Source organism: Armigeres subalbatus, chromosome 1 (genome assembly GCF_024139115.2).
Source record: "Armigeres subalbatus isolate Guangzhou_Male chromosome 1, GZ_Asu_2, whole genome shotgun sequence".
NCBI lineage: Eukaryota > Metazoa > Arthropoda > Insecta > Diptera > Culicidae > Armigeres > Armigeres subalbatus.
The window spans coordinates 187,983,334-187,998,749 of NC_085139.1; the positions used below are offsets into that span (position 1 = coordinate 187,983,334).

Consider the following 15,416-nt stretch of genomic DNA (forward strand, 5'->3'; position numbering starts at 1 on the left):
GATGGAGGTGTCGTGTGTCCCATCTACAAAAAGGGCGCAGTTCCAGGCTGTATTTATGGGTGAACGCTCTGCCACAGACCAGGTGTTTGTCGTACGTCAGGTATTGCAGAAATGCCGCGAATACAACGTGCCCACACATCATCTATTTATCGACTTCAAAGCCGTATATGATACAATCGATCGGGACCAGCTATGGCAGCTAATGCACGAAAACGGATTTCCGGATAAACTGATACGGTTGATCAAGGCGACGATGGATCGGGTGATGAGCGTAGTTCGAGTTTGAAACAAACTCCTTCGACGTCCTAACGTCTATGGGGTGGACGTCCCAACGTCCCTAAATAGCTCACCTCGTTTGGGGTTCTCAGGGTCGGCTTGAACCTGCTTAGGGGACACACAGACAAAGGTACTTCAGAGGACAACACAGAGCCAAGGAAATCCCATGCACAACAGGGCTAGTACTTGCAATGATTGAAAGCTAATACATTTTTACTTATTTATTTTTGAGTTCTTTTCATCTTGGGTTTAGTGGTTAGTTTGAGATTAGTATCGTTGCGGCCGATTGTTGCATTTGTCATACCTTGGGGATTGGCGCGTTTCCGCCTGGCGAGGTCAGCTGGTAGGTCGTTCTGGTGTCCATTTCTGGCGGTGTACAATCCTAGGAGCAGCGGAATCTCTTCGTGTTGGGCTTGAAAATAGCGCCCGAGGACGGGGCCTCGATAGGACAGGATCTGACTTGATTCGACACTGGAACAGACTTGTCGGCGGTCACTGCCCGGATGACTGTGGAGATGAAACTACGGATCTCGAAGCGTCCGAGGACGGGGCCTCGGTAGGGCAGGATCTGACTTGGTTCGACGCTGGAACAGACGTGTCAGCGGTCACTGCCGGGATGAATGTGGAGACGAAACTACGGATCTTGAAGCGATGTCATGCACCGGGAAATTCCGTTCGGCGCTTCGGGCCTGAGGTGTACTCGATGTTGGCCTTGGATTGGACGGATGGTAGCTCTCAGGTCGGTGGATGCTAGGTTGGGTCCGTCGGTAGAGTATGGCACGTAATCGGACCCACACCGATGGCAGGGTGCTGGCCCCAATCGAATAGAAAAGACTGTCAGCAGTTCTCTGACCGACTTGGGGCAGCAGTTAGTCGGCTTTTTGAATAAGCCAGCTCCGGGTTCTTCGATGGCGAACGGAAACGACTAGCATGCGGAAATCGGGACCCTGGCGGCAACCACCGATGGCTAGGGACACGTGGTAGCTGGTTTGTAAAAAGAACCTCGTTATCCACACCTGCAATGTCGGACGGCAGAAATTTGGGCTAATCGACCACGGTCTACTGACTTAGACTTCTCCGAATCACGACAACTCTTTTTCCGAGTTCTTCACTGGATTCACTTTTTTCAGCTATCGCTTTTTCTTTACCTTTTTTCTTGCGTCCGTACTCATCAACGTCTTCCAAAAAACTCCTCGTTTTCTTGTTCCACACCCTTTTTCTCTTCCTCTTTTATCTTCCTCCTTTCGCCCGGAACTTCCTTCAACGCCTTTTGACTCGCCTCTTCGCTCGTAGGGGTGGAGTTGACGCGTCGCATTAGTATCTACACTTTCAAGGTGGAATACGCAAATAGTTGGCAATTTACCTGCGTCTTCCACCTTATGGGTACTACATGCATAGTCTCACAATGGTATTTCTTTTAATCAAAATTACGTCAAATGGACATTTGGTCGAAAGGACATTTAGTCGAAAATGTTTTTTTAATCCACTAGATACGCAGGACATTTGGTCGAATGACGTTTGGTCGAAAAGACACTAAGGACACTCGAAAGGACACTCGAAAGGACATTTGGTCGAATTGACATTTAGTCGAAATCTTATTTTAGTATGAAAAATCTTCGTACATTTGGTCGAATGACGTTTGGTCGAAAGCGAGTTTTCGAATTAAAAATCTTGGTAAATTTAGTATAACAATGTTCCGTCGAATGGCTATTTGAAAGGAAAGAACTTTAGTCAATAACAATAAAAAATAAATGATTCATTTTAGTTTTCTAAAAGTCACACAATTATTGCTCCAATATTGTCCAAAGAATGATGGGTCCATAAAAACAATGAATAAATACGAAAACGGTGAATATCCCGAGAATATTTCCGACTGGATATTGACTTTGGCGAACCCCTCTAACCGACTTCGATGAATCTATACCACCTGGTCAAAAGACATTTAGTCACCATTTTGTTTCAGAAACTCATACGAACATTTGGTCGGAAATAAAATTTCAGTCAATAATAAACGAATTATGGTTAAAGACAATTTCATTCCTGAACTAATTATTGTATAAATATTGAGTGAAAGAAAGAGTTTCAATGAAAGAATAAAGAAAACCATTTTCATTCGACTAAATGTCCTTTCGACTAAACGTCCTATCGACGAAATGTCATTTGACCAAATGTCATAGACTAGCTGTCAATCAACGAAATGTTCCAAAGCCGACTACGATGAAGAAGTAACATTGATATAATTGGTTTTTGACAACGTGCCAAAAAAAAAATTGAGGCTATTTCACCATCAGTACCTAATATTTTGCTCTTTCTGTAGGTTTTCAATTTTTCTATAATACACCAGAGACTCCAGAAGTTTCTTTAGCTCAGGGGAAAAATCCTTATTAACATCCATATTCGTTTCTTCCGCTCTTCCGCACTTCTGCTGAACTTCCTCACGTCGACTGAATTCCTTTTATCAGTTTATCCATAAATCTTGTGGATTATTTATTCAAATTCGACCAAAAATCTATTGACGAATCCATTCACAACACTTTCAACATCCGACTAAATTTCCATTCGACTAAATGTTCTTTCGACTAAATGTCCGTTCGACTAAACGTCATTTCGACTAAATGTCCATTCGACTAAATGTCCATTTGACTAAATTTCCGTTCGACTAAATGTCCATTCGACTAAATGTCCCTTCGACCAAATGAACTTTCGACTAAATGTCATTCAACTAAACGTCATTCGACGAAATGTCATTCGACGAACTGTCCCAAAGCCATGGCGGACGGTACGTGGAGGAGGCGTTGCATCAGCTGTTGGGAGAACCATCCATAGTTCACACCGCGAAAATCGGTGGGCCGGGCACGTAGCCAGAATGTCGGACGCTCATCCAACGCTCATCGATGCTGCTTCTCTGGAACTTGATGCACTCCCTGACTTATGGCCCAGCTTTTCACATACTGGACACGGCTTGGACTGGAGTGTTCCCTTTTCTACGGAGATACTATCATTCTGCTGTTTGCAATTTGCGTGATGCCCCTTTGCCTTCTCACCATCATCGTGTGCATTCAGAAAACCTTTTTCCTTTTGTTTCGGCTTTTCCAACTTTGATACACAATCACTGTAATATGTAACATTACTTGCAGCGGAGACGATGGAGGACATGAAAGCCCCAAACGTTCGTATATCCAGCTCAGCTCAGCACAGCTCAGTTTCACATTTGCTGGAAGCTTGCCCACCATTTTCTGCAGTAGAATTGGGCTTGAAAGGTGATTGTCTATATCCAAGGATTGGAGATAGCCGCACAAATGTTGCACTACAAGTCCAAAGCTGATGATAGCTTCCAATTTATCGGCCCTTGGCGCAGGCACAGGTCGTACTTTGTTGAAAAGACTATTCACGACCAGTTCTGGTCGACCATATAAGGTGCTCAGTATTTGAGGGACGGAGCACGGGGGAAGGATGCAAGAGTTGGTAACCGACCGCATTAAGAGCATTTCCATCGAAAACGGGAAGATCTTTCGGTATAACATGCCGGGCTGCAAGTTGCTGAGCACTCGGACCACTCGCAGGAACAATGGTAGGAAAACTGCGATGCCTACGGACTTGGAATTGGATTGGGATAACTAGGGATACTTGTTATAGGAGTATTAGTCACCGCCAGTGGGGTTTTTTTTTTCTTCCTAAACAATGGAGGGGGAATCTGCTCAACAGACATCCTGGGTTGACCAGGATGTGCAGGGTTGAATCACCGAGGGAGGCAGGACTACATTCCCGACCCGCTAAACCGTTTCCATTGCCGCCAAGCCCATAGTCCCTTCGGTACAAATCACAGAAAGTAATGCTTCAAGGGGACCAGTGCACAACGCACTCTCGAGGTTAGCTGCGTGTCCTTGCAGCACCGAACATCGTAACTCGCTTTTTTTTAGAAGAACACCATGGTATCGTGCCAGCGCGTTGCCGGCTTTCCAGGTGGCCTTACCACGCCCTATGTCCTCGGAAGGTGGGAAGGGTCGACTTCGCGCCTACTTCCCTCTGCACGACTGGTATCAAGAATGATGATGCCGCGTGCACCCCAAAATTGACCTTTTCTGCGATAGGGCCTATTCGCCAACACACAGAGGGACCTGACCCAGCCTTGACGAGGACCCCTTTCGTCCTCGGGCTCGGAACCCCCCGACCGACGCCGCGAAAGCGACAATACCATGTTGTTCTTTTCGCAAGTAGCCACTTGTACCGGTAAAAGGATCGAGTTCGACCACAGAGCATGACCACCGGTATGACCCATGAAGCCGACTCGATCCCTTGGACCACCTGTTATTTGCGCCTGAACTAGCCATCCTTGAGTCCACGCCCCCTTCTATGTGTAGCTCCGAGACGACGATTTGGGCGATAGCCGATGAAGCGGCGTTCCAGCCAACTTCATCTTTACGCACATCCTCGAAACTGGTTGTCCGGGGCAGTGTCAGACCACATGTGGCCCAAGCATGTAACGGTCACGCATTGCGCAGAAAACGTGAGCACACGAACAACCACGTGTTCACGCCGTTTTCCTCTAAACCTGCGCACACCAAACACTCCGGGCGAGGCCGAGCCAAGCCAGCTGCGTTACCTGCATTTTGATTTTGCAGCGCGCCATTAAACGCCGGGCATCAGACCCCCCATGGGGTGCTTGCTGTTACGGCTTTGCTAGAACAAATCAAACAATTGGGAGGGTTCTGATTGCAGCATTGTGCCTTATGTCCCTCTAACATCCGCAGCGTCGGCAGAGATTGCTTCTGTCAGGGCCTTTGCAGTCCCACATTGCTTGCATGCCCCGCTTCCCAGGCACTTGAAGGCAAACTTCCGGGTTGCTCGTATATGCGCACTTTAGAGGCATACCGACCATCCCACTTTGACGCTCCCTAACCGACTACCTTTGAGGCGTCCGCTGCAGATAGCCGAACCAATGCTACCCTGCGTCCCTGCCGGACCTTTCCGTAGCCGAACGGCTGCGGTGGGCGTCTCCACTTCACACTGTCGCCGCAGTGCCGTGACGAAGCTCTTCGAACTGATGATCTCGTCCAGGTCTTTGCTCTTAGATTCACCTCCGTCGTGGGTGCCCCTCACGCTTGACCGTCTCGCCTAGGACTTCCTCCGCCAACGCTACTTGTAGGCGGCGCCCTTTTCCCGGCAGCACATATCAGGCAAATCTGGGTTGCAGCAGCTTAGCAGATACAGGACTAGAAATCTGGTCACGCCTGAGGTTGCGGCAACCTATGTGGAAATATGTGTGCTGCTAGGGTGCTGAACAACCCGCTTCCAACTCGAGGATCATCTCGCCCATCCGGGTACGTCTTATTCGACGTACGTCGGCGCCGAGATTCACCGAGCTTGGCGACGTCGCACTCCTCATCGCCTTCAAGACGTCCGAGTACTTAGCCTCGTCCGCCGTGATGACTAGGGGCATCGCCCCTGGAGTGATTAGCGCCCCACTACCCAGGACTTCTTGCTACACTCATTCGCTTGGGGCCTTCTTTTTGGCCCTATGACGTCTTCGGTTTCCTCTTGTTCTTGACCAGGGTCCAGGAGGCGTCATCCCTCTATTTCCCTGGTCCTGGTGCGGCTGAGACTTTCCAGCCTGCCGTAACCCACCACCACCGTCTTTCCCTGGGTGGTGGACGGACCTTTTCCAGGTCCTTCACGTCCCCAGGTTTTGGAGGTACCTGGCCGGGGTTCAGCTTCCCAGCCCCATTACCCTTGTTCGGGGTAGTAACCCTCCGCGTTTTGGAGCGGCCCCCAAGGAGCTCATCCCCTGGAGACTGTCTCCCCCGTTTTTGTGTCTGCTCCGTTGGAGCCCCCGTCACCCCCGTCGTACCCGCAAATACTTGAGCCTCAGTCTGGGTAGACTTTGGTACCACCGTCTTCGCTTCCCGGCACGCCTTTGGTCGAAATTCGACCATGCCCGAGTCCGCGAATCGCCCTTGGGCCTCAGTCTGGGTGAAGACGCCCCTCCCGACTCCACCGATTTCACGGGTTTACACTTGGCCGTCCCGACCGCCCTCTCCGAAAGCTTGGCGTCCAGCATCGACTTTCGAAGTTTCTGCAAAGCTCCTCTTGAGGTCCTTGCTGATGTATGCTTCGATGACGCAAAGTCGATGATGGCGTTCCAACTGTTCCGTCCCTCTCACTCCCTCGAAGGCCGAAAGCCCATCGCGTTTGCGGTTCATCGCCTCCTACAAGCCATGGGCATCAATAACCCCTTCCGGCGTTTTTTCTACGCCGAGAGGAAGGTTGAGTGACCTTACCTTGGCGCTGCGCACTGAGCTGCCGACTATTGCCTCTGGCCTCTAGGCGGAAGCCTGAACAACCCACCTCTTGCTGAAGGGGTTGTCGCCTACCACTACTACCACTAATTGAGAAGGAATTGACTTGGTCTTCCATTTTGGTCCCACGAGTTGTTGCCTGGGAAAAGAGGTCCACCACGCCAGGAGCCCAGCATGACGCGGTAAAGGGACAATTACTGTGGAGGGTGCCCAGGTACCCCACAGGCTCCGTTAAAGAGCCTAGCTCATTATTTCACCCCTGTGCCATGCATCCCACCTCAGCATGGGTCAGCTTGACGCCTTGGGATTAGGGGTTAGGGACGATGGTCCCCTGGTCCTAACTCGCAGTGGCGCATGGGGAGGGGTCGTCAAGACCCTTGGACCAAAAGTCCCTGCTGCCCCAAGGGGGTTTTAAGCTGTTGTCTGTACTTGTCTTATAAAAGGGATAGTTGCAGAGTCCAGTTCATCGCAAGAGGTGGGGGATCTATCTTATTTGACCGAGAATGTAACTACAGGGCTGTTGTGACCTACCTCACGCATGGTACCCTTTTTATATATCCTACCAGGGTCCAATAAGTAATGCCAGATTGAGGATTCCTTTGTATGACTAATGTTTACTCTCGTTGCTCGGGAGGAGTTGTGGCTGCTTTCTTCAGGCAAACCCGATTAATTTGATTTGGATTAGCTTTAAGCTGTAAATATTAAATCTTTAGTATTTTGTATAGCTCATTTTTCATCTTACTTACAGATTTTAGTACACTTTTAGCTTAAATTCACCTGATTACCGTTATAGATTCTTGTACTTTTTCGTATCTAAATGTTTACAATTCACGTTAGTTATTTTACATTTCATTAATCAATTTTTACTTACACAGGAAAGGATAACTATAGATTTAAGCCCAAACGAATGAAGAAATATTAAACAACTTTAGCATCTTCGGAGAGCAGCGCACTCAACGACAACAGGTCCTGCATCAAAGAAGACCTGGATCTCTACTGTACGACTGGTTCCGGGTTTCTGGATCAACTTACACTGAAATTGTTCACCTTGTTTTTCGTCCATGTTACCTTCGTCGACCAGTTTTTAACTGAAACCAAAGAGTTTACTTTAGAATTTTATCAATGCTAGTTTTAATAATCATTCTTTACTTAAACTTTGCCTATGGAAGGTCCCAAAGTTGGACCTAAGGGTGGCCATTTAAAGCCTTTTCCCTTTTCAAGTGCCCCTGGCCTTGGTACTTACGACGAGTGACGAACTGATCCAAACATCGAAATTCACATGAATAAAGAAAAAAAATCATTGAAGTTTAAAAGAACCCATTGTAAAAGCACGCCACATCTTGAACATGTCTCTCAACTCACTGTGAGAGGTTTGCCCCTATCAAGATATGTTATGCGGCTCCTGCTGCTGATTCTGCTATGCAGTTCGATGAAATTTTTTCTAGAAGTGATTTCGATTCTGACTTTGAGTTTTTGAATTTGAACTGATTCAGCTAATATGAATATTATACCATCATGCTAAGGCCAACATGTACTTGGAATACAGCGAGAAAATCCGCTTTGTTTCAAAATTCTATATTCAAAACAATATCGAAATAAATCCATGTGAATATATGTATAGGTATAATTAGCAGTGCAGTACTAATAGTCCGTAAGGATTTAAGAGAAAAAATTAGCAAAGATTCAAATTGTTCGCGGCTGTCATTTTCAATATGAACCTGAAACGAGATTCATTTTATAACAATTTAAGCCCTAAAGGATAAAACTATTACATACCACTTAGTTCTATTTTTCTGCTACAGATTTGAAGACCACGAAGGAATCAAAGAGATGCTTACAATTTTCAATTATTATGATGTATGAATGCGTCATTTTATTTGAGGATCAATCCCTTTTGCAACTACGGCGCCTTTTTTTTTGCAGCAACATAATTATTTAATTTTATTGAAAAATGTTTAAACATGTATAGAACACTGCTAGGAGAAAACCAACGACTTTGTTTTATTTTGCTCAGATTCTATTACTATAGAATAGTGTTTGAAAACAAGCAAAGAAACTGAAAAAATGATGATTTTACTCTAAGGTTAGGTTCTACGTTTTGCCTATCTTTTACACCAAGGTGAAACAAAAAAGCCTTACCTATGTTCACTCAAAAAATAGTTTTCTCTTCTATGCCAATGGAATAATAGTTGTTATTAACTATAGATAGTAGAATCTATAGATGAGCGAAAGCATGGCTGAGTCGATTTTTTGCCCGTGCACCACGCGCATGTGACGTCACAGCCCTATAACGTTTTCCATTGCTGAAATCGTGACGTCATTGCTCGTTTGGAGACACGTTTGACGGATTCGTTTTGGGAGACGGTGGATTTATCTATATATTCCACTATCTCTATATTGTATTAACTACATGGATAGATAAATCAACCCAAACTTTATGAGTTCAATATACGCACTGATAGAGAATATCGCATGAAGAAAAATTACCCAGAATTTGGGTGGTTTTTCCCTTTCTTTTCCATGATTACTATCAAAACTAGAGCAAGATGCAAACTACCTCACCGAGGGTTGCTCAGGCCAATAAGCCAAATTTGAGTAAATTCAATATTCTCTATTTTGGGTTGATTAAGATCCGCTTTGGATAAATTAAACTCAGCTTTGGGTAGAATTGTTTACATGGGATTAAGAGAGGCAAACTACCTAGTGCCAGAAAAGTCATTTACTCAGAATTTGGGTTATTGGCTCAAACAAGCTCACGGTTTTGAGTGCAAACAACCCACTTTGGGTAGTTTTGGTTTTTCAGTGTAATGCTACTGGCTTACCGTGAGGAACACTAATTCGAATAGATTTACGTAAAAAGATACAATTAGTTAATGTTTGGGAGAATGCTTTGACACTATGCTTTACCTCCTGCAAAATATATTGAAGGTTGTTCATTTTTTAAAGACAGGCTTCAAAATCTTTTCCGGATCCCGGATAGCCCCTAAAAAACATCTTATACAGTGGAACGTGATCGCTTGGCTTTAGCTCCTTCTTCTTGAACATTCCTTGGTTCACCAAATACCCTGGACGGTGAATTTCAGGATTCTCCTTCAAATGCTCCACCAAAATCTTAACCGAACGCAGGTGGCATATTCCCTTGAACACCTTCTGGAATGTTTTGATCTCCTCCGGAAAGTTGGGCACGATGTCATCGATATCGTCGAAACGTTTGAATTTGCGCATGTGCATCGGAAGCGTCCGACCGAAAGCCACATGGCGCTCGCGAGCTTTCGCCGCCCGTCGGTCGCTTTTCATCACTTGGGCGATTCTACGCTGCAGTGCCATCTGTAAGAATCAAAAGCAAAGAGATATGGAAGCGGCAAGCTTTCGGGATAAAGCATGTACAAAGCGTTTATTTTTTGCACTAAGAAAACTTCATAATTATATAGTCTAGTAGGATACAATGGATCAAACTGTATCATATTGTGTGTGAAAGCATAACAATCATAAAGAATGAAACATGATGTAATGATACTGTAAATTAAATCATGTGGGGAACACGTGTAATCGTGGAGCTGTTACCGACATCGATGATGGTAGGTTTGTATGATACTCCAAATCACAAAAATGCTGATTTAGTTAGTTCACCAGGTAGTGAGTAAATCACCGTTAAATAAGAAACATTAAGGTCAGAAGTCAAATCCTTATAAACTTATAATAAAATTAATTTAATACTTCCATAATACAAATAGTTATACTTAATAGAAATAAAGTTAATTTACAGAAAAATGGTTCTTTAGTTCTTATGTTCCCTGAACAATTATTGTGTTGTTTGTAGGACCAATTTATAAAATACTTTATGCATTGGAACATAAATATTACGATGAAGATTTCTTTGTTGGACACAGAAAGGTCAATCAATTGAAAGTTTACTATGTATGGATAAAAGCTCTACTCACATAATGCAAGTTCCAGTCGCGTGCTACTTCCACCGGGATTGCCCGAATTTCTTTCGGTTCAACGTAGAGAGCTTTCGCGGAATCACCCTCCACCCCAATCGAGAACAGCTGCTTGATGATATCTTTCGTAATGTTCGATTTTTCCGCACCCAATGTATTGAGCCACTCGGCAAAATCCTGCGCTCCGAGATCAATCAACTCTTCCACCTGCTCGAACAATGGCTTTTCCAGCAGCTTCTTATCGGACTTGTATAGCTTCGTTTGCCACTGGATGCGTTCCTTGCGGGTCTTCTTCAAGAAATTATCCATCCAGTTCACCTCCTTGAGTTTCAGTTCACGTGGTTTAGTTTTTGGGTCAATTTTCAACTCAAACTTGGAAAGGTGATCGTCGTCTCCAATGTCGTTTCCCGTTTCAGGACTTAGACTGTCACTATCTTTCGTTTCGATGCTATAGTAGCGAAAAGCTTCCTTCAAACGGCACTTGACGATTTCTTCAAACTCCTTATCGTCATACGGATGTAGACGGACTATCTTCGAAGCTTTATCGTACATCCGTCGAGGAACCACATGAGTAAGGTCCGCATCTACTGGATGGTGCTGTAGCTTCTGGCAGAGCGCATGCAAAATTGAGAAATTGTGACAAAGATTTTCTTCAACAATTGGGCAAAAATTAACAAATACGCTACCATTTTCAAACGATGTTCGAATTCTTCGATGAGCTTCTTCATTTCCTCTTTAACACTTGAGAGATCACTTGACTCGTATTTTGATCTCGTCCCGAATTTTATGTATTAATGGCGAAGACATTTTCGAAACCTTTTTCAAGAACCGAAAAGTTGAGACCAAAATATGGCAATCAAATCAAAAGTTGTTTATTTTTATTTGAAATCCGTTTTCCAGTAGTTACCACAGTGATCGCAAATTCGAACAACTTGCGCAGTTGTATACGTAGCGTAGCATACTTCCTCTAATGAATCACACTGGTTTCTGGTTTTCAGTTTTCAAATGCAACAGGTGTTCAACATTCAAACTTCCTTTTGTATGGAGACGAGCTGAAGGAAATTATAAAAAGCTACGTTTCGCCAGGTTTGTGAGCACATTTTTACCCGCACTGAGTCGTATGAATAAAAACAGTAAAAGAAAAGGCAAATTTTCAAAAAAAGCAAATTTTCGTTTCTGATTTCTCGACAAATTTATAACGCATGAAGTGTTCAACTTAATATAATGCTCCTAAATAGAAAATCTGTGGCAAAATCCAAGTTTTTTTTTTTTTTTGTGTCTTTATTAAAGAGACTTTCAGCCCGAGGCTGGCTCGTCTCCGGAAATCCAACTTATTTTTTGTTCTAAATAGGACAAGCCAAGAAATAAGTGGAAGTTACTACTTCATCAAAATGATTACGGCACTAAATAAGGGATCTGTTTGCAGTGAAAAGCTATCTATACTATCTTGTAGTATAGGTGAACTTATTTCCCACAAATCGTATAAAAAATGAGGAAATATCATTCATAACTTTCACGAAATCGTCATTTTATTTAAATAGTATCCTTTACTCAGTTTTGGATTGTCATATTTTTGAAAAAAATAATCTAATTGGACGCATTTTTCAATCTTCTTCTTCTTCAACGGCTCTACATTCCAACTGGAACTTGGCCTGCTTTTCAACTTAGTATTCTATTAGCATTTCCTCAGATTATTAATTTAAAAGCTTTTTCTATGCCCATGAGTATTAGACCTCTAATGTTTTCAAAAAGTATCAAAAATCAACCAGCCAGCCAGAATCACAATTCTTATGCTAAAATAAGCCTCCTGTCAAATTTTCAGCTAATTCGGATAAGAAATTTCGAGGTTGGCTCAAGTCGATTAGTGTTTTGGGCTATTTTTAATTTTGAAAAAATCTAATAAGAATATAGACATATGAAAAGCTATCGCAACAACCTCTATATGAGAAGCTTTTGGTGTGCTCCTACAAGTTTTTGTGAACATTGCGATTCGTTCTGTTCACGTTTTGACCATCTTAAAGGTGATTTTCGGGCTTTTAGGTGCTTAAAAACACTGTTTCCCATAAAAGTCGTTGTTCTTACTACAAAATTCTTTAATTTATGACAAATCATTGCTAATTTATTATATTATTATTCCTCTTGTTCCCTGGACATTTGACAGGTAATATAATTGCCAATGTAGAATTCAACGTTTAATTCTTAAAAATCAGATGCTAAACATTTTGTCATAAAATTGCACGTTAAGATTTTCTTCAAAACAAGTCTCATTCGAACAAAACATAAATCAAATCATATGATATTTGAATTGCTTATAACAAACGACTTCCAAATTTGGTTCATTTCACCATCATGTCTGTATAAGGGTTTTTACCATTGGGTGCATCGTAGTAACAAAAGCGAAATCAAAAGCTTCTTTGTTTCGAACGAACTTGTTTGAAGAAATCTAGCGTGCAAATTTATGATTAATGTTCGGTATCTGATTTTAAGAAATTGACATTTAATCGCACATTGAGATATTATATTACTCAAATGTCAGGGAAAAAAGAGGAATAATAATATAATAAATTAGCAAATGATTTGTCATAAATAAAAGAATTTTGTAGACCAGCTTTTATAGGAAACAGTGTTTTTATGCACCTAAAATCCGAAAATCACTTTTACATGGTCAAACGTGTGAACAGAATGAATGCCAATGTTCACAAGACATGAGTACATCAAAAGCTTCAGTATAGAGGTTGTTGCGATACTTTTCGAATATTTATATCTTGTTGCAATTTTTTAGATTAAAATAGCCAAAAAACTTTAATATCGACTTGAGCCACCTCGAAATTTTATCGAATTAGCTGAAATTTGACAGGAGGCTTATTTTAGCATAGAGATTGATGTGATTCTGAAAGGCTTTTAACTGGTTGAATTTTTGATACTTTTTGAAAACATCGAAGAGGTCTAATGAGTATGTTATCTTGTGTGGTAAGTACAAGGATACACTATGCCCAGGGGGTGTCGAGAAAGTTTCCAAGGCTTGAAAACATCCTAGACCGAACCGAGGAAATTGAACTCGCCATCTCCGGATTGGCAATCCTACGTCATTGCTCGCAAGGCTACCGGAGACCCCTGGAGACGTAATTTTTAATCAGTTCTGAAAGCTTAGCGTGAAAGGTAATTAGAAGTTTTTTCGATCTTGAAGAAGGCCTTTATCGAACATAAATGAGAAAGATATTTTAATAGATCAATTGTTTCCATTTAAAATCATAAAGATAGATCCATTTTACATGGACGAACTAATCAAATATCTGCACAATAATATGTTGAGTTATTAAACCATCGAATGCGTATTTCGCTTGAACTTAACTTGCTTGAACATTTCCAACAAATCGATGAAGAGGTTTTTAGACGGAAATCAACCTACGTACTTATTGATTCAGAATGGGATTCCCAGTAAAAGTAAATAAAAAATGTGTATATCATATAATCTTGATTACAAAATTGATATCTTGGTTCAGCGGCACAGTTGAATTTTTTAATTAGATTAGGTTTGGTATTAATTATTATTTGCTTTGAAATTCCGTGGAATTCCATTTAATTTAAAGATGAAGCCTTTAGATTTTTGCAGGCATAAAATTTCTGGAATTTAACAGAAAACGAAAATCGAAAACCAGATTTTCGTTGTTACTAGAGCTAATAACAGATGGGATTCATCTTTAAGATCGCCGATGAATTTCAAGGACCCTTTTTTGGCCTTGAAAGCACTGTATTGCTCCAATGGTTCGATCGATTGTCGAATTTGGATCTTTTATTTGGAGCCCGTATCAGAGAGTTTGGATAACTAGACTGGAAATCGTACAAAAGAAGTTTGTTCTTACGCCCTACGTCATCTTCCTTGGAACGACGCTGTTTACCTACCGCCCTATGAACACCGATGTCAGCCATGGGCGTAGCCGGGATTTCGAGAAGGGGGGCCAACTTTTTTGGTCTTCTATATCGTAGTTTGAAACCGTATGATGAAACCAAATCCAAACCAAATCGAAACAATAATTATTAAAACAATAATGGATTTAAAAATGCGTGATTTATTGCTCATCAGATATTTTTAAATAAAGGGAGAAAAATATTAACGAACTTAGTATTTCAGAAAAGAATATAAAATCAGCTATAACAATTATTATAAAAATGCTGCACATTCCTTCCATAAGTTTAAGAAAACTAGAACCATACATCTGAATTTCTAAACAAATCCTCTCTGAAATAATATTTCTATTATAAAATGGGCCGGGCAAAATCAATATGCCAGCTTTCTCTAGGAATTTCCTTCTGGACAATTGCTCCCTGAAAGCATTCTATCAAAATTCTATCAAGGGATTCTTTTAGGAGAATGCACTCAAGCTTAACTTATTCTGGCATTGCCTCAGGAATTTCCACCCATAAATTTTGCCCGAGGAATCGATCCGAAAATTCCCACCATTATATTTACTCAAGAAAATCTTCACGAGAACTTCTTTGCCAAGTTCTGCATAAATTCCTACAATAATTCAAATAATCTCGTGCTGTTTCCCATAATTTTTTAAAGAATAAGAATGTTCATTGTGAAATTCACCCAGAATTGCCAGTAAACATTCCTGAGAATTTCACGAAAAATCTTTAATTTCTTGTGTAAATTCTATAAAATTTTCTGTGAATTATTTCGAATAATTTCTTGTGAAAATTTCAAAGAATTTCTCCAGGAATTCCACCGGAAATTTATACAGAAATTATACCGAAAGTGAAAATCAACAATGGAATTTCTTTTCGGACGAATTCTAGATTCAATTCACTATTGAAATCCTGAAATAATTCCTGGTGGAAACTTCAAGATTTCATTGAGAGGAATCCTCTAAAGATTTCTCGAATAACGTACGTAACTTCT

The 15,416-nt window shown here is 41.9% G+C and overlaps 1 protein-coding gene across 1 annotated transcript in view; it reads right to left on the bottom strand.

The window, feature by feature from the left end:
- Positions 1 to 9,512: 9,512 nt before the first annotated feature.
- Positions 9,513 to 15,416, bottom strand: part of LOC134206835 (uncharacterized) — a 50,993-nt gene continuing 45,089 nt past the window's right edge. The window contains exons 5-7 of the mRNA XM_062682567.1: positions 11,200 to 11,284; positions 10,514 to 11,119; positions 9,513 to 9,899 (exon numbers count right to left, since the gene is read on the bottom strand). Coding sequence (XP_062538551.1) covers positions 9,513 to 9,899; positions 10,514 to 11,119; positions 11,200 to 11,284 — 1,078 coding nt within the window. The remainder of the gene's footprint in view (positions 9,900 to 10,513; positions 11,120 to 11,199; positions 11,285 to 15,416) is intronic.